General features: G+C 32.1%; 1 protein-coding gene and 1 long non-coding RNA gene across 2 annotated transcripts in view; both read right to left on the bottom strand.

The window, feature by feature from the left end:
* The window catches only part of LOC134230837 (uncharacterized), an 85,763-nt gene extending 59,114 nt beyond the window's left edge, over positions 1–26,649 (bottom strand). The window contains exons 1-2 of the mRNA XM_062712691.1: positions 26,355–26,649; positions 25,764–25,882 (exon numbers count right to left, since the gene is read on the bottom strand). Of these exons, the coding sequence (XP_062568675.1) occupies positions 25,764–25,773 (10 nt within the window). The 5' untranslated portion in view covers positions 25,774–25,882; positions 26,355–26,649. The remainder of the gene's footprint in view (positions 1–25,763; positions 25,883–26,354) is intronic.
* LOC134230830 (uncharacterized) lies at positions 11,211–12,068 on the bottom strand. Its single transcript, XR_009984427.1, has 3 exons — positions 11,855–12,068; positions 11,639–11,744; positions 11,211–11,321 (listed from the first exon to the last, which is right to left on the bottom strand). It is a non-coding gene; the product is annotated as an uncharacterized LOC134230830 (long non-coding RNA).
* Positions 26,650–27,343: the final 694 nt, after the last annotated feature.

Genomic DNA, 27,343 nt, shown 5'->3' with positions numbered 1-27,343 from the left:
ATAGAAATATGTACAGTCTGTCCATCAGTTTCAATAAATTTAACCTTCGTCATCACAGTCATATTTATTGAATGAGAAGAGACAAGGCATTCATGTTAATCCTATGTATTTGTATTTACCTGTGACAAAGACATGATATTTTTTACCCGGGATCTTTAAAATTTAACCTACCGGTACTTGCAAAAAAATTACATGTTTTAAATTCATCCTTTTGAAAGAGAAAAGTTATGGCATTCATATTATACATGCATGTATATTACTACCTGTGATAAGACCTTTCCAAATAAATCATGACTTTTGACTCTGTGACCTTGACCTTGAAGCTTAACCTACTTTTAAAAAAAATGTAGCATTTGCCTTTAACTTTTGATTGATAAGAGATACATGTATGACTTTCACATTTGACATGTACAGTAATTACTCATAAGAATTCAAGCTGTTTCCCAGCATGCGATAATTTTTTTACCCCTTGACGTGGATGTTTTACCTAATTTTCAAAATATTTAACTCCTAAAATATGATTAAGCTACTGTGTAAAATGTAGGAGGAGTTTAAGGAAGAAAAGCGTGACAGACGGACGGACAGACATGAGTAACATCGTAAATTATATTATAATATAATAATATAAGGACTATTCATGTATTCAAATGAAGCAGATTATATTTTTTTTTCAAAAAATGTACATTAGAAGAAGAAAACATTTGCTGAGGCCTTCATTCCAACACTAAGATGCACCGACGACGTTTTATCAATAAAGAATAGCTACTTCCATTCAAATGTCGATTCGATATATCCCAGTAACTTGACATTAAAAATACGGCACGATGATTTGATAGGCAAGAGCATGGTCTTCTTAATATGAACAATTTTTAAAAGGAGATTAATATTAACAGACAAGTTGATGATGAAATATATGGAGGTAACGAACAGTATTAAAGCTCAAAAGTCCATTAAACAAAACATATTTCGAAGCAGAAAAAACAGACTTCTACAACATCAAAAGTGATCATCTCCTGCGGACAGGTGAAACCCACCGTTTGCTACTTGATGATTTGGATATAATTCATGATTGGGATATACATGTAACGGAAAAATGCGTCGATAATTCAGTGTGTAGATAGCAATCTAAAAATTATTATGTAAAACGTCAGTCAGCAATTGACATTTTGAAACAATTATATCATAATTATTAGATTGTATGTTCTTTTACATCCCGTTAAATGATTTTTACTCATTGAGAGTCGACACAATATACCGCTTAAGCGTTTCAAATTTATTCGGAAATCGGAGGCATTGAACATTTAAAGTTAAATTAGGTCTCTTCTATCTGATTTTTTCATCTTTAAAAGATAAGTTTTAAGATGTGTGATTTCAAGAAATATGATACTACCGGTATAATTCTTATCTTCTTTCCAAAAATGTGCAAAAAGAACATAACACTTCCATCAAAATAATATCTTCGTGTGATTTTCATCTTGAGTTTTCATCTTAATCATGAAAAAAGAATTGTATAATTTTTTTAAAGAGATGCTTCTTGTTCGTTTTTGTTGTCATGATTATTGGAAATATAAACAAAAATTCGTGTAGAATGTATTCCAATTACTGAGGAAAATAATAATCCTACCTGATTCTGCCGGAGAGCGTCCAAATTCTATCCGATGAGAAAAAAAACCAAGAGATATTTATTAATTTTAATTCAACTAAACATATTTGCATATTTATCTTAAAGAAATGTTTCTTGTTCGTTTTTGATGTCATGATTATTGGAAATATAAACGAAAATTCGTGAAGAATGTATTCCAATTACTGAGGAAAATAATAATCCTACCTGATTCTGCATGAGAGAGAAAATAATATGCCTACTTGATTTTACCGGTGATTTTGCCGGAGATGGTCCAAATTCTATCCGATGAGAAAAAAACCAAGAGATATTTATTAATTTCAATTCAACTAGACATAATTGTATAATTTTGTAAAAGAGATGTACTTCTTCATTTTTGTTGTCATGATTATTGGAAATATAAACAAAAATTCGTACAAAAAATTCTCAATTACTGAGGAAAATAATTATCCTACCTGCACTTTGTTGACGTATACTTTCTGTCCGATAAGAAAAAATACAAAACAGACATTTATCAATTTTAATTCAAAATAATGTTAGTTTAAGAGTTGTTGTAAAATGTGCTTTATGAATAATAATTAATTTCATTACAACATGTATTGGTAACAATCCTCTGTTAAAACTAATGTCCAATTAACTGTATCTCACTTCTATTCTCAATGACCGTGTAGTGTAGGGCAGCACCGCGAGAATTCCATCGGCATCGAAAGCAAGTTTTTTGACTTGCCTAGATAGCCGAGCGATCTAGCGCGCTGTTTCTGCACTGCCAGTAGACAGATTCCGAAGGTCGAGACAGTTAATTATTAATTTTAATTCAAACTAAAATATTTGTTTAATTTTCTCAAAGAGATGCTTCTTTTTCGTTTTTGGTGTCATGATTATTGGAAATATAAATAAAAAATACGTGAAGAATGTATTCCAATTACTGAGGAAAATAATAATCCTACCTTGAAGTAGTTGGCCAATTGTCCTTTTACTTACTATGCGAGAAGAAAAAAAAACAAAATAGATATTTATATTTTGTAATTCAAACTATGAAAATATTAAATTAAAATATGTCTTCATAAATTGATACATTTTTCTAAATAGTCTAAATGAAACATGGAGAAGCTTCACGACTTATATGGAGGTTAGCAGTACAAATTGGTAAATATTGTTTGCATACCACAAAGTACAAATTCTATCCATTTATGATAAATTTACTGAGTCTACACAGTGTATTAAACTTGTAAATGAGGCAATTATTGTTTAATTGCCTTTATTTTTATAAGCAAAAATAAGAAAAAATCACAAAGTATTACGTTCAATTGCATTGAAATGTGTCTTCCCTTTTGCTTTTACAAAATATGAAAGAGAAGTATAACAAAATTATAACATTTAAATGCAATTTTTATGATTAAAATCAAATTGGTTAATTTCACTATTTTGGCTCTCTGCATAGGTCATAACAAGATTCATTATAAATATGTTACCTCTCCAGTGTTTTTCAAACAACAAATCATCATTTTTATTAATCTGATAGCCAAAAAAAGGAGGACTATTTTTGTATTTAAGAATCCTCTCTCTGCAATTTTTTTTTATTATTATCATGACTATTGGAAATATAAACAAAAATTCGTGAGAAAATAATATCAGTTACTAGGGAAAATAATAATCCTTCCTTTATGTGGGTGAGTTGAGAAAAAAATACAAAACATATATCTATCAATTATAATTCACACTATGACAATAACATACAAATGCCTGTGTTTATAAAATGATATATTTTTCTAAATAATCTAAATGAAACATTAAGAAGCTTTATATGGAGGTTCGCAGTACAAAATGAAAAATACTGTTTATAAACCACTATTCTAAATCATTCAAGACAACACATCGATGTGGTCTAAATATGAATTTCATTTAAGTCGATTGTTCATTTTAACTGCACTGTTACTTGATACGTGTTTCTGATCTGATAATTTTTTGATGACGTTCGTGATTTCGTGGAGAATAATGTCCGCGGCATTTCTTTGATCTCGACAATAATCGTAGTTGAATTGTTGATATCAGGTATCAGCTTCATTATCATTTTTCATCGATAATTGATAATTTATGGTTAAATAGAAAGAGTCTGCATTGCAGCAATAGGTATCCCGCGGTCTATGAGTGAATAAGATGAAAGGAAACCGTCATGATTTTTCGGATAATGATGAAGTTGTTAAAAAGCATGGTTAATAAAGATTGAAAAATTGTTTAATTAGTAAAATTTGTTTCGAATAGGCAACAGCTGAGAATGACACAAGGATAATGTTTTCTACATTTTGCGCAACGTCTTCCAGCAAAGCCTACTCTTCAGAAACCACTGATATTACCATGTGACAAAGATTCAGGGTATTAGCAAGTGGTTTATCTTGAGAGGACTACATCTTCATTTTGATGTCAATAGATTCTTATCATTTTTCATTTGACTTCATCACATTGATGAATCAATTTGATGAGCAAATGCACTAAAATTTTATTTAATTAATTTTTTAAAATGACTATTTCAGATTTTAATAATATCTCCTTAAATTCCTAGCATATATCTTTTTAAAATGCAAAATTTTGTTTGCGGCCGATTTGTTGCCTTGTATCAATTTTACTTGTATCCCCTAGTATTTAGAAGCTGAATTTGTTGAATACAGTAGAGCTTGCTTTTAGGTTCAACAAGTCAACGTTATAAATATCCTAGCTGCAGATCTGTAGCTCTCCGAAAAAATATATTGATAGACCGGAGAGCTACAGAGCCAGCCATTGAAAAAACAAACTGTATATTTATTGCGCACAAAGAGTGCGCTCGGTTCTCGATTTGTTTCTCCATGTTTTTAAATCTGTGATCTCAAAATATTACTGATCGTATGTTCCTAACATATTTTTTCGCGGTTTCCACAACCAAACAATCCTCATAATTGTTGTTAATAGTCCTCCTGACCCTGATATTGTAATCATAGAATATTTCGCTTATTTATACTGCCATTTTGGTTTCAAAGATAATTCGGTCCAATATGCTTCGTTCAGATGTCAACTACAAGAGAACTTTTAAGGGGAGAAAAGAATTTTTTGAAATCTTCCATTTTTTGCAATTGCGGTAAGATTTTGGAAGAATTAATCAAGAACCGAGCGCACTTTTTTGTGCGCACTAAGTAACAGTTTTTCCAATGGTTGGCACCGTAGCTCTCCGATCTATCAATATATTTTTTTCGGAGAGCTACAGATCTGCAGCTATAAATATCCATGGTTTGTGTCCCGTTTTATGAGTGTATTAGGAGTTTAACAAGCTAACCTGTTTAATACAGTAAAGCTGTGTAAAGTTTTACAAGACAAAGTTATACATGTAAATAGTTACGGCTTTTCTTCATTCATTAGATATGAGTGGTTTTTCAGTCTGGTTTACGCTTTTAAAATTACTTATACTCCCCCCATCCCCGACACCACAAACACACGGCACGTACGTTCTTTTGAAATTGACTAGATGGAAAAGTTATGTTAAAACAACGTTTGATATGAATTAATTTAAAATTTGTTCTCGTACTATACATGTTAACATATTAACACCTTTTGGAAAATTTCTACATTCCACTGGGTTGCGTCACCCATAATCATATTTTTAGATTAAGCACAAGTCGGCACACCTCGGCAGATTCCCACTTCATCTGATAAGGCGACAGAATCAGCCAAGGTTGCCGAATGGGATAGCATATAGTGCAGTTTGTTGTGTATTGAAATAATTCATTTTGTGTTTTAATTGGATTATATTTCAAAAGAGTATATGTTTAATCATATTGATATGGAGGCTTTCTCAGGTAATACAAAGTCATATACTGGTACAAATGAGGGCTGGTAGTTTAAAATTCTCCTCCCCCTATGTAAACTCAATACTGAAGTGATTTCTGCTTTATTTCCTAGCCAATGTGCTCAGGTGAGCGATGTGGCCCATGGGCCTCTTGTCAAATACTATACCCATGGTAACCCTTTCAAAATACTTTTTGAGCTTTTCTTGTTTCCTTATCACATTACATTTGTCGTCCATCTGTTTGTCTGGAATGATTTTACATTTTTAACTTTTTCTCTAGAACCACTGGGCCAATTTAAAACAATTCAAATAGAAATATGTACAGTCTGTCCATCAGTTTCAATAAATTTAACCTTGGTCACCACAGTCATATTTATTGAATGAGAAGAGACAAGGAATTCATATTAAACCTATGTATTTGTATTTACCTGTGACAATGACATGATTTTTTTACCCGTGACCTTCAAAATTTGACCTACTTGCAAAACAATTACATGTTTTACATTCATCCTTTTGAAAGAGAAAAGTTATGGCATTCATATTATACATGCATGTATATTATTACCTGTGATAAGACCTTTCCAAATAAATTATGACTTTTGACTCTGTGACCTTGACCTTGAAGCTTAACCTACTTTTAAAAAAATGTAGCATTTGCCTTTAACTTTTGATTGATAAGTAGGGGTGGGACGATACACACATCTTGCGATACGATACGTATCTCGATATATTGGCACGATACGATACGTATCTCGATATTATGAGAAATTATAAAACTATTCACAAGAATTAATATTTTATTTCTTTTTTTTTGTCTTGACATTAAATCAACAAATTATTCTATATCAAATCATGTTTGCTTTGAAATTTATACTTGAAGTTCATCAATTTCATTGACTAAAGCTTTACAAAAACAATAATACATGTACATACTATTATTACCAAATTATATTCAGAAGTTGTATACAAATAGTTGGGTAGTTTATCAGAGAACACTGAATAAAAATTCATTTAAAAAACATCGATCACATTTACATTTTTATAAATTCATTGCTGAAAGTCCGTAGCCAAGTTGAGATAACAAAAAAAGTACAAGATGGACTAACAATTAATCATATCAAATGTTCTGGAAACGATATTTTCTGTGTATAGCACGCATTACATACTGAACTTTTCTTGTGCAATCTCCCGACCAATCTTCCGAGGTTGCTTAAAAGTGAAAACGTTTTACTCCTAACCAACGACTTATTAGTTCTAAAGTGTGTTTTCAATATCAACATCATCTCTTCGCTCGTACAAGCCGCCATTTTCCAAGGACAGGTACTTTCATTTTCAATTTTTGGATAGGTCGTTCGTGTATCGTTTCGTACCGATATTTGAATGCTTGTATCGTAAACCGTATCTTGGAGGAAAATATCGATATGTATCGCTGTATCGGTATATCGTCCCACCCCTATTGATAAGCGATACATGTATGACTTTCAAATTTGACATGTACAGTAATTACTCATAAGAATTCAAGATGTTTCCTAGCATGCGATGATTTTTTTGCCCCTTGACGTGGATGTTTTACCTAATTTTCAAAATATTTAACTCCTAAAAGATGATTAGGCTACTGTGTAAAATGTAGGAGGAGTTTAAGGAAGAAAAGCGTGACAGACGGACGGACAGACATGAGTAACCTCATAAATTATATTATAATATAATAATATAAGGACTATTCATGTATTCAAATGAAGCAGATTATTTTTTTTCAAAAAATGTACATTAGAAGAAGAAAACATTTGCTGAGGCCTTCATTCCAACACTAAGATGCACCGACGACGTTTTATCAATAAAGACCCAGGTAGCACAAAACATTTTATTGGAGTTGTAAAAAGGTTTTTTCGAAACATTTCAGACTAAACATTTTAAAAACATTTTAAAAACATTTCCTCTTCTCTTTATAAAATTTTAAAACATTTTTAAAATGTTTTCAAGAAGCTTATGATTAAATCTTGGAATATCTTTCTAAAATATTTTTGAAACTTTTTCAAAATGTTTCAAAAGGTATGTTTAGCTTTCAAATATCAAAGATTTTTATATTACGTTTTAAAAACGTTCTTAAAACATAATATGAAACATTCCTTTTCCTTTAAGGAACATTTTTCTTACAATTATTCTAAGGGTATGTATAGCTTCCAAATATTAAAGATCTTATAAAACGTTTTAAAAACGTTCTTAAAACATGAAATGAAACATTCTTTTTCTGTAAAACGGAAACATTGCCTAAACGTTTCTGAAAAAAAATGTAATGAACATTTTAAAAATATTTTTAAAACATTTTTAATATCACTGTTAGTTATAAACATTAAATTCCGGATTTTTTGAAAATGTTTTTTTTAAAACATTAACTAAAATAATTATTTTCACTACAATTGAAACATTTTAATTATAGTTTTTGTAACATTTTTTGGAAACATTTTCAAAATGTTTCTGAAACATTTATGTAATTGCAGCACAATTTAATTCATTTATTAACTTTAAGAGTATGTTGTGAGAATAATTTTAGAACATTCAATTTAATGTGTTTTCCTGTTTTAAAGACTTCATTTTTCATTGAGCCTGCAACATTTTTTAATGTTATTTTCAAAATGTTCTTAAAACATTCAAATAATGTATGATTGCATATTTTCCTAAAATTTAGTTTATGAAGAAAAAAAAGAATATATAGAAAGAATAGTGTTAAAATGAGGAATTGTAGTATTTTTTTAATTGAAAGATTTTTTCCGGTATTTTATAATGATTTCTAGTTTTGGATTATTGATTAAACAGACATTTATAAAGTTCTTTAATTAAAAAAATCAAAAGATCAATAAATGAAAGGATATAGGCAAACACAAAGTTTAAAATAAAAATAAATGTAAAAAATCATAAGCATTTGATAAAACTCTTAATGTTTCTTTTAGAAACTTTTCTTCATCAAATCTGTGATCCACTCCCAGGATTTTACTCTGAGGCATTAGACAGGGATTGGCACACTGGTCAGTTTCAGTGTCATGATAGCCTATTATGCAATTTTCCTGCTGGGCAGCGCGTTACAGAGTATAGTGGATTGCAGCTTATCTAGGCCAAATTTTGAATTCTGGTAAACAAGATGTGCGCGCTTACTCCGTGCCGATTTGAATGAGAAGATTTTGCACCATAAAACCACAATAAAAAACTCGGGATTTATTAACTTTGAATGGTAAGAATTATTCCTTTATCATTGACTTTAAAAGATCATTTAAAAATGACTTTTATACTACCAGTGCATGATCAATAACTTTGTACAAATGTATGTAGCATATGCATTTGATTTGAATATTTCATTCTCAAGTCAACACAATTATATCCTTGCTTCAAGTATTCGTTGTCTTTGTAAAATGTTTTAAAATCATCAAACAATATGTTGATTTAAAAATGAAATTTCTTTACAGCATGGTGTTGATTGCATCATCCGTATTTTCAAATTCCCACATTCAAAAGACCCGCCTTTGGTGAAGGCAAAGGTGTACGTAAGTTTACTATTACTCTTCAATAATATTGTCATAGTAATTACTTTTCTGCTTCTTTCAATGCAAATAAGGAAAGAACTTGAATTTGATATAATTATTTAAAATATTTTTTGTATATTTTCATTGATCATCTTAAGATACAGTTATAGATGTAGAACGCTGATACAAACACAATTTTCCTTATCTTTACAGGTTGTGCTATTCTTTCCGAGGGGCGGATTCCTTATCAGCTTTTTCAGTGTATGTGATAGGGGTGGGACGATACACACATCTTGCGATACGATACGTATCTCGATATATTGGCACGATACGATACGTATCTCGATATTATGAGAAATTATAAAACTTTTCAAAAGAATTAGTATTTTATTTCTTTTTTTTGTCTTGACATTAAATCAACAAATTATTCTATATCAAATCATGTTTGCTTTGAAATTTATACTTGAAGTTCATCAATTTCATTGACTAAAGCTTTACAAAAACAATAATACATGTACATACTATTATTACCAAATTATATTCAGAAGTTGTATACAAATAGTTGGGTAGTTTATCAGAGAACACTGAATAAAAATTCATTTAAAAAACATCGATCACATTTACATTTTTATAAATTCATTGCTGAAAGTCCGTAGCCAAGTTGAGATAACAAAAAAAGTACAAGATGGACTAACAATTAATCATATCAAATGTTCTGGAAACGATATTTTCTGTGTATAGCACGCATTACATACTGAACTTTTCTTGTGCAATCTCCCGACCAATCTTCCGAGGTTGCTTAAAAGTGAAAACGTTTTACTCCTAACCAACGACTTATTAGTTCTAAAGTGTGTTTTCAATATCAACATCATCTCTTCGCTCGTACAAGCCGCCATTTTCCAAGGACAGGTACTTTCATTTTCAATTTTTGGATAGGTCGTTCGTGTATCGTTTCGTACCGATATTTGAATGCTTGTATCGTAAACCGTATCTTGGAGGAAAATATCGATATGTATCGCTGTATCGGTATATCGTCCCACCCCTATAATTTATTTTGTACACTTTTTTTGGTTCATTTTCTGTGTTGAAATTTCTGTTTATTTGTTCTTTAACGAGGCCCAATCTACTTGAACTGCGCATACGTTTTAACGCAGCGTCGACTCAGGCACGTCATAGTACCCTTGACTGCCGTCACAATTGAACACAATAACGTCACAATTAAAATGACGTCAAATTGCGCTAAAATGCTTCGCTGATCTTGCATACCTGGTAGCTCTATAGAATGTACATGTAGAAAGCTGGTATTTCCATAATTTACATGTTTTTTAAAAATATTTTTTAATTAATAAACAACTTTGGATCATGATTTATTATGAGGTATCAATTTCTTGGTACATATGCATTAATTTTACCTTTTTATTTCAATTTGTGAGTTAAAAAAACAAACACTACAACCAAAAGTAAACGATTTTAGTCTTTCTCCTTGAATGTGTTGAAGTGTTTATACACACCCTTTTTTATTGAGGACTTAAATATGCATGGGTTAGATTGAGTTAAAATAAATCAGTCTATGAATCATCTAAATGCAACCCCCGATATATATATTTTTTTCTATATACATGATATTAGTAAAATTCGTCATTTGTTGCCTTTACCCCCCTCCCTTTTCCCACGTATAACAATGTCGTGTTTTAAGAAAAAAATAAAGCATGGAGAGAAAATTATTTCAGAATGTAAGAATTATTTAGTTTTTAGAAACTAATACAGTATTGCAGTTGTTTGTTGATGTTATGTTAATCCACGGCGACTTATTTCATATATAGTCGGATAAAATAAATCCTAATTTTGTGTTTTGAAATGCGCCCTTTTCACAGCAATAAAGGCTACCTCCAATTTTCTTTTCATTTTTTATGAGAAGAATGAAAATTGCATGAAATATGTGAAAAACAAAACATTTCATCCTGTATTTTTTTTTATTTTCAATTTCTTTGTTTTTTGGAGAGTTTTACTTTGTAATTTTGTATAAAAACACGAAAAATGGTCTATATCTTGACAGTGTCCCCATTTGACTACAATAAAGGCAAGGTAACAAAATTTCATTCTAATTTTTCTTAGCATAATACATACAAAAATATTTCCAAAAATTAAAATTTTTTATCATTTCGTTTTCGTAATTTTCAACTAGATCGGGCCTCGTTAATATTTGTTTTTAAAAAAAATTGTTCTCTTAATTTGTTTTAGGTTAATCCGGTTTTATAACTCACATCCTCACATCATTATACTTGCTATCTGTATTAGGACATAAGAAGATTCCTCATGAGTCTCTCCCGAGGTTTTCAAAGATATGCTTTCATTAGGAACAAAGAGAGGTCTTGGGTCCTATTCAAAGTTTAATTTATAAGTCCTTCTAAAATATTTTCACTTGCACAATGTAAATGATAGACAAATAAATTCAGGATTTTGTCTAATGTTTTAAAATAAGCGAATGTATTTATAGATCTAGATAAACGTCTTTTAGGGATGACAATATTATCCCATCAAATGGTGGTGGGGCTTTTGAACTATGACTCTTTTGAATCTTTTTTACCTCTGATTATTTTTTTAAAAACCTAAAATTCAAAAAAACATCATAGATAAAAAAAATGAATAAATATATTTAAACAGAAGAACTTTGAACGTTCTAAAGACCCTTACCGGGCTCACTAGTAAAAGAACTTGATGTCCTCTCCATTGAGAATGTAATAAATCTGTTTCATCAATTTTTACAATGTCAAGAGCATGATGTTATTCTTGTCTAGTAAAGAAAAAAAATAGTATATTCTGCATTATAATAACCACGTCACAATCTTCAACTTCTATTAAATTTATGTTAATCTCCAATTTTCTAAATAAATTAAGAATTACTTTCGTTTTGGTATCATTCCGGAAGTAGGCCTTTTGAGGCAAGTGCCAAGTCTAGTTCGGCAAAATCCGAAATAGCGTCACCTCAGAAGCATGAATTTATTTGTGACGTCGTAGACTATGTCAAATTATATGTACAATTATTTTTTTCATTGGATTAATAAATTGTTTGTATGAAAACATTACAAACTTACTTTTCGACGCAGTTAAGTGGGTCACAATTTAAATTCGTCAGATGGGAGATATAGATATGGAACGCCTCAACTGCCTTACATGTTTGTGGATACCTTGCTTTATAAGCTGATACTACAAAATTTGATGCTGATACTTTGACATTATATGCTATCACTTTAATATTAGGTACTGATACTTCACGACGGGACTTCAATACAGGTCCTTGAACGACCTTGAAATTGTCAGTTTTCTCCGATTCTTACACTAGAACTGTGCCTAAGATCGCCCCTGTGAGTAAGTGTTTAGGACGCTATAAAAATTTCGGGAAAGTTTATTGATCAAACTCACAAACCTCTCTCACTGAGAGTCGAAGCAAAAATATTCATGTGAGGACAACATTAATTACATAATATAATCTCACATGACAATATAGAGTAATCACATTATCGCTTAATATCAAACATCAAAATAATGACATTAAAGGCACGCCATACTCCAACAAAATACAAATGCACATTTCAAACAATGAAAAAAGGCGTGAGCATCTGTAACAACATCAAAGCATTATGTATTATAATTATTTACATGATAAATGACAACTATACACAGTATACCCACTCTTTAGGGCACAAACACCAAATTATAGATCAAAGTTTTGCAGGAATCAAAGTACTGTGAGTACTGAAAGACAGTGGCATGATTGATTTTCTTTGTTTTACGTCCATTTCGAGAATAAAATTTTGAGCAGCGAGGGATATTTATCTGGCTAGCAATTACTGCGACACGGGATCTCAATCTGACTTAAGGGTCGATATCCATGTTCCTCAGTGGGAGTCAAATCCGCAACGTAAGGATGGATTCCTTCCGGTCCGTGACTCCAGGAGCAAACCCGCTACGTCAAATGGCGACTGGCATTAAATAAGATAAAATGGTGTAAGAATTTGTAAAATGATATGGAAATTGTAAAAGTTTATTTCAATTTTCACAATGCATATAAATGTATTTTAAAATATAAATTTATATTTTTGTACTGAAAGGTAAAATGTTATGAATTCTCACTGTGATCTAAAATTTTTACATTTTTCATCACGAAAAATAGCAAACATCAGATAGATATATGCATAAATAAAAAATTATAAGATTTTATATAATGTGTTGTGTCACCTTACGAAACACAGATAATTGGGTCTAATATCAAAGTGTCTAAACCAGCGCCACGTTTCCTCATTCCTAAAAACAAGTTGGATAACTCCCGCTAAAATTAAGGAATTTCTTTGATGCACATAATTAAGTTTCCCTTAATTCTTCAAATAATAGTCAGTGACCAATCTCGCGCATAAATTGGACCTTGATAAGATATATTAGTATAAAAGTTATGGACACTATTTTTTACATTCAATTGCATACGGAGTGTATATATATCTCAGTTGATTCGATACGCAAGAGCATGCTCTACGTACGAACGATTTCTAAAACGAGGTAAATTATTAAGAAGCAAATTGATGAAACAAGAATATCAACAGTCTTGTTTAAAGTCACCATTTCGTAAATTCTGTGGTCGATACTATGACCTTGTCAGCAAATACAATTTATCCTTGAGACAAATGCTGACTGACGTTTTTCATACTAATTATTAGTCCATTTTTTATACACTGAATTGACGACGGATTTTTCCGTGATTTCCCGATAATGGCAAGGAGCACACGGCGGGTGTGACCGGTCAGCAAGGAAATCTCACTCCTCCACGGCACCTGCCCCTACCTCTGATGTTTCGGAGGTCCGTGTTTGCTCTGCTCCTATTTTGTATTGTTTTATGGACTTTGATATTGAATACTGTTCGTTATCTACATGCACATCCTTCCCTCAAATAAATAGTATCTTATATATTGGCCGTCAACATTGACATCGTCTTTCGCTATTCCTACAGCTGTTTGTTCTACATGTGGATTTGTTTAAAACGAATTCGCAAAAAAAATATCATTTCCCTTGTACAATAAAGATTAAAAACTGAACTGCTTTCCAGTGCGTTGCCAATTTTAATGAGTTGTTGTTACCACTTTCCCATTTCGGATGCTTGGTAAATTGCCAAAAATCCAACAGATGACACAAGAAATAGTGAATAAAAAATAGTATAATGTTTACAAAAATCTATCGAATGCTTTTATTTCGAAATAATTCTCGTGTATTATATAAAAAAAATTATCGTGTGTATGTACATTAAAACATGTTTATGAAATTTTAACTTTTCTCTATATTTTATGAAAAATAAGATACACTTAAATATGATAAATAAATACTTGTAGGAGGTGGAGATCACGAACAATATTCAATCTCAAAGTCCATAAAGCAATACAAAACAGGAGCAGAGCAAACACGGATCTTCATAACATCATATGTGGGATCAGGCGCAATGGAGAAGTGTGCATCCCCTGCTGACCGGTCACACCCGCCGTGTGCTCCTTGTCAAAATTCAATCTTACAGCGCCTGTTATTTTCCGATAAAAACGCGTTGTGCACGATTTTAACGGACAACCCTGGTATACTGCTTGTAAAAAGAGAGAGAAAAACAGAAAAACAAAATATTTTTTGCCTCTTTTTCCTGTCGTTTCATTCATATGCCGGTGGGAAGTTGCACTCGGCACTCAGGGCCATTGAGCAGGGACAGATCTTTTAATGCCAGCACCTACTGCGACACAGGACCCCGGTCTATACGGTCTCATCCGTCTCCACGTCCCACAGTGGGATACAAAGCCGTATGGATCAACTCCTTACTTCGCGACTCTAAAGCAAATGCTCTAACCACTGCGCCTCGCCTCTTTTTGAAATTGAAAAGTAAAGTTGAAAGCCACACTAAAAGTTTCTTCTTTCCCTTAAAAAGTTTTTTAATCAATCGAATTAATTCTTCTGCACATGAATACGAAAATAGTTATGATTATAACGAGACACAATTGGTATCCATGGGATAGATCGATAGATTTTTGGAGGACCTGACAATACTAATCAGAAACTCAAGTAATTTCAGAGCACTTATATTATGTTACCAACATGGATTAATTTAGGTTTGGGGGAAACTACTTTTTCTGAAGAAATTGGGGAAAATCGCCCAGTGATCTGGGGGCACTCCAGACACCAAGTGGATGCAGGGCGAGACCTGTCGGGGGGAGGGGTAGGCAATTGTATGTCAGAATTTTTACAACCATTTGAATTGCATAAAATGTAAAACCATATTTCATTTATTCTGAAATATTTTACCTCGTTTCCGGTTTTTATAAAGGAAAAAAGTATTTGAGATTTTTATTTTTGTAAAGGGATATTTTATCCATCAAAAGGAGGAAATGGGAAAGCCAGTGGAACTTTTCTCTAGGGAAAAATACCCTACATCGGTAGTAAAAATGCCCTAGAGTAATCCTTGGATTCAATGAGAATGCTTTTATCAGAATAATTTGACAAATGACCAATGACAACGTAAGTAAACGTAGCTGTCAATGATTTCAACAAGCAAACTCGCATGGTCTTGAATTAATCATATGGGAATGGTTGTATTTAAAGTGTTAGAGGAATCCGGTATAGGTATGTAAATTAGAAATTCATTTTGATTTTTTGAGATTCATCATTGGTCATGTCCGTCACTTAATCCATTAATAAATTCATAAATGAATTACAGACTCGTGTCATGTGCTTAAAAAAAATGATTATTCTTGCGGGATCCCTCTCATGGAATTGACATAAAAAACACAGAATCTTTTTCTATAGAACTGTAAATCACGTTTTATTCTCGAAAACTTCATTTCGCGTAATTAAGCTAGGCAATGTGCTGTGCTCGCAAAGGATTATTTGTATTCCTTAAGAGTATATAGAGAAGTAACCATAATTTGTAAAAATATTGTCTCGCTACTAAAGAGTAAATATTTATCTTTCAAAACTACGATGTCGCGAAAATCAAATGATCTACAGTATTTAGCTTTTTTGGAAGCTCTAATATGAAGCTTTTGTTGGACAAGATTTTAGATTCTAGACTTATTACTCAATAGACATGAACATGAGTTTGATAATTATCAAAATATATTTAATTCAATAGTCTAATATGCAATATTAAGATTTATATTACACATCTATGAAATGGTTATTCAAAATAAATAGTAAATCATTCTGTGGGATTCGCTTTCAAATTTTAAATCTAGGATTGCCTATCCCCCATTGTGTTTTGGGGGCGTTTGCGGGATGTACATCTGAGCCTTTGTGTAAGTCGGTTCTGGACAGCAATCAGTCTCAGCTCTTGTCTGGAGGTGTAGCCGGTATAGCAATATGAGAGACTCTCCATTTTCACGTGTCTGGTCTCAAAAAGTTGCATGTCTTTAGAGGCCACAGAGAAATTTGTTTCTGTTGTATTTGCATTCTTGCATTCGTGAAGCCGTAGTTGTCGCAGCATTCGCTCAGGCCGAAGGATTGTTTCGGTCATGCAATCCATGTGACCTAGCTTCTGAACAATGGGCGTAAAGCTGTTGATGCCTTGCTGAACCAAAATGTTGTGCTCTGATGTTCTGGAGGCCATTGTTCGCTCTGCTCCTATTTTGGAATTGTTTTATGGACTTTCCTTCTTGACTTCTTTATCTCCATATTGCAATGGCCTGGGGTAGACTTTAATTAATTAGTTTTTTTTTTTTTATGTTTTATGTGTCAACATATATTGGGAATATTATCTGGGTGGATTTTATTGAATCAAATAAGAGCCTGACATTGCCATAATTGTACACAATTGTTGGAGTCATGGAAGTTGTTTACATCCCGCCGACATCTTATCTGTATTAGCCATAGTTTCGTATTTTACCAAACTTGTTATTCATGCTATATCACTGGTATAATAACTTGCTATTTATTATGTTAATTATCATTGTGTGGTCTACTGCTCATTTTAGTCATTATTATTCCCGATTACATGTGTCTACAACTTGCACTATATTTTTATCCACCCGCGATATCGTCTGCATACTCAGCAAGTTTACTTATGTGACATTTTCAAGTTTTAGAGAGAAATTGTTTACTTACTTATTATAGACACATCTTTTGTCATCCATATTTATTAGTTATTTTGTCTTTTCACATTTTAATTCCGTTTTGTAGTTATTATCCTCATTGTACGGTAGCCTTGTTTGACACTGCTTGGCAGATCTCTGTCTGTACGGTTAGTACAGTGCCATGATTGATGAAACGACGCCGTACAGTATTTCCATTGGTTAATTTATATCACATGACTACTTCCGAAGGTTATAAAAACAAGTGCTTCGCCAGGTTTTTTGAGATAAGTTGTATCAGCAGCATAACAGTACTTAGTCTAACTTTGGGTGAGACAACTGTAAATTATCTCCCAACAAACTGGACACCTATTCATTATTTGATGCATTATATCTGATGCTATTATTGCTGAATTGATTAATAAATTATTGTTATCTTATAAACCTAAGGATAACCAGGATTGAAGTACCGCCCTACTTGTGTGTACAGTATGATGTTATATTTTGTAACCCCCATTTATGAAAGGCCATCCGTGGGGAGCTTACAATTTCTTTCATTAATTTATTTGTTGATGTTTGTTAATAATAAAATTCGCCTCCAATCAAAGCTTCTTTTCCAGTTAAACAGGCCAGCAATTGAGCAAACATTATATAGGATCGTCCATTTTAGCATAAAACTTGTGACCCTCCAGGCGGTCAGTTACCACTGCCAGGGTTATGAACCGCTTAACAATGGTCTGTGCCGGAGCCGGTGAGTAAATTCCGCAATAGGAGTCAGAACTTTGTCGAAATCACAGCATATTTTCTTCCATGGGGTAAACATTCAAACGATATCGACATAGATGTCTCCAAATACATCCATTAATTGCATCGTCTCTAGTGGTGGTATTGTGTGTAGAGATAAATTCCAACGGAAAATTCTTCTTTATTTCAATATGGGTTCATTTATTTTTCGATAGTTAAGACAGAATTTTTTTGAAGTAGTTTTTTTATTCACTAAGACGACTAGTGTCGACCACGGACGCATTGACTCTTCGAGAACATTTCTTCCTTACATGTCATTAACATACTTCATACTTCATCAACCTCTGCTTGCATGTGAACATGTAAAATACTTGGATGTTTCTTGACAGCAGATGTTTCTCCTACACCGATTATATGCTTTGTAGCATTTGCCTGATCTAGATCTGTACTAGATGAGGCGAATGAATTAAAATTTCAGAATTGTAAGTTGTAAATTTGTTATGCATTCGTAGATTCAATAATCGCCACTGTTCTATTACACACAGTCCGTAAGTCTTTTCACTATTGTGAACATTTACAATGGGTGACATAGTAGCAACCAGCATCCCTTTTTACACTATATGAACATAATCAGAAGAGTTAAGCATTTTACTGGTGCAATTCTCTCCATGTTTTACAATGGATCTAACAACTACAGCCCTGTAGGACTCAATGAACCGATTTGCTTGTTCTATTTGCCATATTTGGGGCACTTTTTTAAATATACATAGTAGAAGGTACGGGATTACACTTTGCAATAACTTTACCACCTGATGACATTTAAAGATTGCTTTCCAAAGTGATTCAAAAAATAAACCTTTCCTTCGAGATGTTAATCATAGGTGTTACCACTAACATTTTTATGACTGTGAGGTCATATCTAAATTACAAACAATCTTACATTTTCGACCAGTCTGTTGAGATAGAATCTGTTTACCTTTGGCATTGCTGCCTTTTCATCTATCGACTGCACTGTTTTAATAGTCCTAACACAGTTGAAGTCAATACAGCAATCGGATCTAACGTTTAAGGTATCTTCTGTGTAGACCTCGCATACGTTGGACTTCCAATACACACGTTTTTTAGCAGCAGTAAATGCGTCCGATTTTACGACCTGTCTTCAACTTCTTTTAGGTTTACTGACCTAGCATAATTTACTTTTAACTGCATGTCTCTATCCTGAATTTCATTTATTAATATTTCTTTAAAAAGCATTTCCTTCATGTCTACTGACGCTGTATGGTGGCTTTTGTTAGCCTTCTTTTGATTCGTCCGGGTTATGGTCAAAATGATCATAAAATAATGCTAAATACTAACTTCGGATTTGGGCTAGTAAATAATTTTCCTCTTAAAATGATTGTATTAAAAGATGAGCCTACAAATTTATACAGACATGGTCCTCCCCTTACAAGGAGAACATCACACTTGAAGGTTGGCCTACTATTTACAAAAGAAAGTGAGGGTTCAAAAATGTCACAGAACAGACACATGTTAAGCCTTATTCAGGCTAGCAGTGTCAGTCCCGATGTCAAGTCCTAACCTTTTACTAGTGATCCGCCTCTGAAAACAGGAGAGATACTGTGTAGTCATTATTCAGGACGAGTAATATTCGGATCACTTTCAGGTAATCCACTAAGTATTAAAAAAAATAATTGTGATAAGCTTCAATACATGTATAAGGTCATTCACTCAACTTATCATAAATATTCGTCTTCTTCTCTCTGCTCTCTGGACTAAAAGTACACCGCAGCTTAGTAGCTCTTTCTTATTTACCCTGTTTCAGGTCAAGTGTTATGCTTCAGTCACTAATGAATCCTCAAAGGCCGAATTGTATATTCAGCATACATAAAGCTATGCATCGCTTTTTGTAGCACGTTTAATATTCAAGTTATTAAGTTCGAAGAACAAGAACCGGAACATTCTTTTAAAAGACCAAACGTCACTCGGAAATTAGATGCCAAGGTTCAAAAAATCATGTAAAGAGCCTCGTACCAAAAAATGGACTTCCGAAGACCAGGGTGATAAACCATGCAGTCCTTTTTCACAATAGGAGTCTCCAGAATTTGCACAGCAATCAAATATTGGAATAGAAGAATGCCATGAAAATATTCACAATGGGAGTAAAATATTAGGTATTTTTGCATCAATCAATATCATGTTTATTTAACAGATATAATATACCACAAGTATGATGAACACTTCAACCAATTTTTGGAAGATATGAACCAATAGTGGTACGTGATTTGATATAAAAGAACAGAATAAATTCGTATATTACTGTAATAAAAAAACATATACTACTGCTGGTTTTAGATGTGTTTATTGGCATGAATTATAAAAGACTTTATAGGGAAAACTGAAATGCAGAGTCGTGTTTTTTTTTTTTTTTTTAGATTTTTTTTCTCTTAAAACAAACAAAAACCGATATACATATCACTAAGAAAAAAATTAAACCAACAACTACTAAGATTTCATTCTCTGCTGTCCAAAATGTATATTTTTTGTCTTTTGTGACGATGGAGGGTAATGGTTTCACTTCCAATGTAATTTTGGAGCAGTTCCTATTTCCACAAACATTATATTTTTCAATGGAAATCCCATTTATCATATTTGACGGGAAACTACCATTCTTGAATGAAAAAGTTACTTCGTTCAAAATTTCGGTCATGTTTATTTCCCATGTTACATTTGTCTTGTAGTTCAAGTTGTACAATTTGCTTGGTGCTAATAATAAATGAAATGTTCGAGAATTCTTTCTTCTTTCGGTTGATGTGTTCAATGTGCTATTCTGAAAATACCCAACCCACGTGATTCCCCGTAGCTTCCATTGTAATCTTTTCTCAATTTTAACTATAAAATCTGTTCCTGCATCGTAATCCTTCGTTGGTGTAGGTGTTCTTCGATATCTTTTTGGTTTCTTTACGGATTTTGAAAATATAATCTGGAAATTTTTAATTAAATCATCAGTTGCATGACTGGGGCAACTGACAAATCCTACGTTCATCAGTTGTTTGGCTGATTCAAATATATTTTCACATGCCTCCGGATATAGTTTGTTTATACAATTTAAAAAAAGTTCAGGTCCTACTGTGAAAAGGGCTTTGAATATGTCTTTGATTGGTAAATAACAAAAGGATGGCACATCTTTATTGGGATTCACATAGCAATCTACATGAGAATCAAATGCTTTTTCTTGTATTTCATTACATGTTACTTTTCGAAAAGGACGCAACAAGGGTACTAGTGCAACTTGTAAGCATCCACGAACACCATTAATCCATTTCTGACCTGCTGCTGAGAACTGCTTAAAGTGATCTTGATAAAGCTGGCAAAATCGAACGCCATTGTTTATGGCATATGATGTTTGATGCATCTTTTGGCAAGGGAATTTTTGCTAAAAAAAAAAGAACAAGAAAAGAGAAGAAACTAGAGTGTTCCAAGAAACGCATGTGTCAACTGCTTTTAGCTTCATTAAAAATATAAATAAATCTAAGATTGATCAGTTTTTTATTTAGTTGTAACTAATATAGAAAGATAAATTCCCAACTCTTCTAAGCTAATTTTAATATTACATATTATGAAATTTTACAAATAATTTTTTATCAATTTATTAATAAAAACGTTTTCAACTCTCCTTTGAAAAAAGTAAGTCTTTCTTTACCATAGTTGTCAGCAGATGTATTTTCATAGTATATGTATCTAAATTTCAAGTTTTTAGTTTCTTTATATCCTACATTATCAAAGTACGTTGTCATGATCTCAAAAATAAATGTTAATTATCAAATTCCTGTTACTCAAAATTCAAAAGAAATTAAATAAAAAGGTATGTCAAACGGACAGACAGACGGGCGGAGAGCTAGACAGACACTGGGTAAATTTATCCTTAAGTGTGTCTCTGCTCAGCAGGTGACATAGAAAGAAAATTATTATGATGTTTGTATAAATATAAAGTACATTGTCCTTTTAGCTTTATTGCCTTCGATAAATATATGGATTCAAGTCCCAGTGTGAACCAGTTTGGTCAAATACTGAACAATGGTACATTTTTCATTAGCTTAATTAACTAACTCTTTCACAATTAGCACGCGAAATGTTTTAAGACTGATAAAAACACGTGTAAATTTATATTCTAAATAGATTGCCCTGTATGCTACATTCTGATTTAACAATGGCTTCTGTGTTTCTATATTGAAATTCATAATTCCAAATCAATCTATTTTAACATTATTTATAGTTTGAAACTCATGATAATCCTATGAATTTCAATGCGTTCAGACCTTTTGTTAAAATCTACAATATTGTTGAATTAACAATACTTATATCGTGATTGAAAAATAAAATTATAGATACTCCTTGCCTTTCACAGTTTTTTTTAATACCAAATACAATGTACTTATAAAAATACGGTGTCTACACACTGAATTAATACGACAAGCCATTGAAAATATGATTTCTGAACCGAAGCAGCCTACTGACTGACAAATCGATGTTACAGAAATTTTAAAATCCTCGTTTAAAATCCAATTAAATAAATGCTGACTGATCTTTTTCATACTAATTGTAAGGCCATTATTTACAAACTGAATTGTTGTCGGATTTTCCCGCTTTTTCCCGACCATGACAAGGAGCACACTGTGGGTTGGCCGGTCGGCAGGGGATGCTGACTCCTCCATGGCACCTGATTCAACCTCTGATGTTTTGGAGGCCCGTGCTTTCTCCGCTCCTATTTTGTATTGTTTTATTGATTTTTGATCTGAAATACTGTTCGTTATTTCCATATGTTTCATCTTATTATAATATCTTTTCTCATTTAATTATGTTTTATTTATTTTTATTTATATCAAAACACTAGTGCTTAAGTAGAACCTTTACAATCTGTGAGGACCCCATTGGAATCAAGCATTCTAAGAGTATTGCATAAGCAATACAGATTAACGCACTTTTCAAACTCACATGGTTTTTCGCACAAATTAAGGTCACATTGTTGTAATGCAAAATTGTGTAACGTGACAACAAAGTACATTTCAAAAGTGATTTATAACTTAATTTTGATCTTATTCCATTATCTTAGATATAATTCACACATAGTAATTGGTAGGATTTTTATATGTTTTGGATGATAGTTTATGACAGTTCCCAAATGATTTTTTCATGGTTTTTCGTCAAATGCAGCCGTCTTTATTTGTATCCGTCCATTTTAAAGTAAACTTTTGCCTTGCCTAAATACAGAAACAGTGCAGTTTATGTAACTTTTGTATTTCTGTACATTGATATGACACTAAGGCGCAAGATGACAGAAGTATTTCTTGTCTGTTCGATTGCTTTTCATGTAAAAAAGAAGGGTTTTTTTTCAAAGTTAACTTTCTTGAAACTTTCTGAAATCTAGCATCATGAAAGATACCTTCCAACGAAAAATTTCGAAGTTTCAGATCATAAATGTAAAAGAATTTTATTTTCAAAAGTAACAATTTACTATGTTGAAAGAAATCAATACTTTATTATCCTATCCTTTGACATGATTTCTTTATGCAGTTTTGTAATTTTTCGGCGTTGCATTTCGACAAAACCAAGACAATTACGGAAAATGAGCAAAGTACTTTAAAAAAAATACTCATCTGTAAGAGGTCAATTTGAACATTTCAACTAAAAAGTATCAAAGAAAGCTCGATCAATTAATTTGTTAATACCTATGGTAGAATAATACACATGTAATATCATACAATTTATAAACACATTCCCTTTTGAAACATCAAGTTTTAAAACTTAAGATAGTGATGTTAGAGAATATGCATCCTTAACATAAAATATTCATTAGTATAAGGATTATTTCTCGCGCTGAAGCTCGTTAATTTTAAGTTTAATTGCAAAAATTGTTACCTTAATTTGTGCGAAAAACCATGTGAGTTGAAAAAGTACTTTGAGCTGTATATGCCCACTACCGGACCTCCCTTTTCTCTTAGGATGTCATTTTTATAATTTTCTGTTTATTGAAAAAGTGCCCCAAAATCTGAACTTTACGTTTATTACAAGTTTATGAAGGAAATGTCTTGGAATTAAGTCGATCTGCCTTGCAAAATAAGATGTGTTTAAATGTCATTAATTCTACATACCAGAAACATACTTGCATGCTGCGATCATAACAGCTTATTTAAGATGGTTAAAAAACAAATTTTAAAAAAAACTTGATCTATGGTTTGTCACTTAGTTAGAATTATCTAACTGTGTCTCCGTACAAGCCCTCACTACAGTTAGAATGCCTCCCATACTATCGCAATGTAGCCAAAAAACAAAAATCAAAGTACTGAAAGCACTCGTGGGAGTTGAACATGGTGTAAAATAAAATCTATGATCAGGAGGTTAAGTGAGTGAACAATATTATTATTTCAAATACAGACAACTGTTTCAGATTTTTTGAGTTGCAACAGTCTTGAGAAAGACAGTCAGAGACATTCAATAGCAAAACAATGCATGGGCCATTATGCTTGCCTGTCTACATTAGTCCTTTTTTTTATACCCCCTGCTTGAAATTTAAAGCGGGAGGGTATTTATTAATCTGGATTTCCCTCCATCTGTTTGTTACGCTTTAGGTATACCCATCTCCGCAACTCCTCTTACACCACTGAACGAAATTTATTATAGAATCTTTATTACATATTGCCGTTTTGCTTCTTCTATTACTTTTTCATCCTACACATATTTTGGGTTTCCCATTGCAAAACATGGACACTGCCATTATATTCATATTAGAGGCAGTTGATCATTTATATAATTCACTGCTCACAGTTACAAATTTGTAATAAATATATTTTTCCCTTGCACCTTTACCATGTGTTATGAAAATTTCGATTTCGCAGGAATAATACCAATGTTGATAAAATGTGGATTTTAACACAGCATCCTGTTAAGAGATAATAGGTTTGTTACATAAAACTTCTCTGTGAATATAAATGTATTTCAATTACACAAACATTATACATGGAGTACGTCAGAACTAAATCTTTTTTTAATATTGTGAAGAAAAATGCAGTACCAAGTTAAAAACAAATATATTTTGACCAAACATAAAAAAAACAGTGGTATATGTGAGAGTTTGTGTGCGTACAAATTATCTGGTTTGCAAATGAGGCTTTCCTTTTATTAAAAAAATATATACTTCATTTTGTTATTTTTAATCGCGATTTTACGAAAACATCGGTGTCCATTTATAGTTTTAACATTTATAATAGAGTACTAGTTTTACCGCTTTTGGCAGGTGATACTGCTGATTTAGTAATGAATTCGGATGTTTCCTTAAGTTTTTATGCATTAATGAATATATTTAAACCAAGAAAATGTTCATGAAAAGTTTGAATAAATTCTGTGCACCGGTAAAAAGGAAATTGCTAAAAATCCGGGACCGTCGGGCGTCGAGAAGACTTGATTTACCGCTTGCCGTCAGTTTGTAGAGTTGCCGTTCGTATTTCTTTCATTGTAGGACGCTACACTCAAAATGAGTTCCATTACGAAAAACTTTCGAGGTTCTTTATAATTTAGTTTTACTTTGAACGAAATCTAATATTCAAAATAAGATTACTTTATCATTACATTTACTTATATTATGTTAATTACATCAATTCAGGAGAAAATGACAGGAACTATTTGTGGCGGATGTTTATGCATGTTTTCTGTTGAATATCATTGGAGTAAATCAGCTGACACAGTATCCTCGCTTTCGGCTCTATATAATCAACACAAATTACTGCGCATGTTAAATACGTGATGCCCATGGGAGATTGAACATAGTTCAACTCCCAAAAATGCAAAATGAGAATCGATCTGATATCTGAGGTGGAATCAGTTGAATAGAGGAGTAAGTATCCTTTCATCCCCATTTAGTATAAAATTCATTTGTCTTATACTTTACCAATATATGATGTACCAATTTATTACAAGTAAAATAGTACCTCCAGACATTGAGTGTACCAGGAACAATTATCTCCAGAAGGACTGTAACACCAGCTAGGAAGATCATTGATTGGTAGGGCCTGGTTTTTATTACACTCGCAGTCTTTGGAAACAGTTCCTACCTTTTAATGAAAACATAAGTTTCATATCTAATATTTATATAATACTAATTAAAAATTAAAATTCAATTTTCAATTACATGCAGTAGGTCACATGATCAGACATTATTATGCATGGAAAACAAAGCCATTTCGAAAGTCCCGATTGTGACGTCATATGATGTTGTAGGTACGTTATGTTGCATTACCATAACAAAGTCTAAATAGGGTCTATTTGTCTTGTAACACAAATAAAAATAAAATTTAAATATTAGAAATAAAATATCATTTTAGAGTTTCATTGGGATGTGACATGAAGTCGGTACATGATCAAATCAACAGTAACGCCCTTCAGTCGTTATAGAATTTGATCACGTGACCCACTCCATGTAATATCAAAATAAATTTTTTAAAATGATGTCCTATTTTTAAAATAATAATACACTTTTAAAGCTCCTGAGTTGGACTGCATAAAACAAAAATAAACCATACCTATTTCAATTTTATGTTCCTCCAGCATACACTGATAATAACAGTATTTTGCATTTTTCTCTACACATGAGAACTTTCCTTTGGAAGCTGTTTGCATGTATTTGTTTGTTACACATGTACTCCACTGGTTTCTGTCATAAAGTGGGTTTGAAATAAAAACACACTCTGGAGACCCTGGTGGTCCATTGTCTGAATCACATTCCGATGAAACATATGGAAGTACAAATATCTCAAGGCAAAGTAATTTAAGCGAAGACATTTTTGAAGACTCAATTTTATCTTTTAGTAGAGGAATGCAGTCGATTTACCTTTCGAGATTAAATAATGTTACGTATTCAATGATAAAAGTCTAGTGTATTGATAGTAGTAATGCGTCTTAATCAACAAAACCAGTTTAAACAGCATGGTATCATAATATTATGATAAAATGATATTTTTTTTACAAAAGCTCACTTCAAATTGAAAATATCTTATTTTTTATTTTTTATACTCAACTTCTTTTGTACAAATTTCAAATAATTTTAGAGAGTTTCCAAAAACAAACTAGGAATTGTATTTAAAGCTTATGTAGTAATAGTCCATGAAGTAAACGTTCATAATCACCTGCCTATAGAGTTCATGTTTTCAGTCGATTCGATACGCAAGAACATGGTTTATGTACGAACAATTTCTATAAGTAGGCAAACTATTGACTGATAAGTTAAATTTACGAGGATATCAAGATTCTCTTTTAAATTCAACTTTTTTGGTTTATGTAACAGTATTGCTTGCAAATACAATTGGTAAGTACTAGTCTTATGTAGTCTTGTGTTTTTCAAATTAATTGCCATACGACCATTTTTCAATACAAAGCAGCCATTGTCAAACAAATTAATGAAACAAGAATAGTCTCGTCTGAAGTCATTTGGCAAGTTGCTCTTATCAACAAATACACTTTATCATTAAGCCCAATGCTGACTGATGTTTTAATGACAATTGTTAGATCATTG

The sequence above is a fragment of the Saccostrea cucullata genome, unplaced genomic scaffold (genome assembly GCF_032062105.1).
Source record: "Saccostrea cucullata isolate Sc308-1 unplaced genomic scaffold, CSIRO_AGI_Scuc_v1 ctg430, whole genome shotgun sequence".
NCBI lineage: Eukaryota > Metazoa > Mollusca > Bivalvia > Ostreida > Ostreidae > Saccostrea > Saccostrea cuccullata.
The sequence above is the reverse complement of the archived record's forward strand: the minus strand, read 5'-3'. Positions and strand labels throughout refer to the sequence as shown.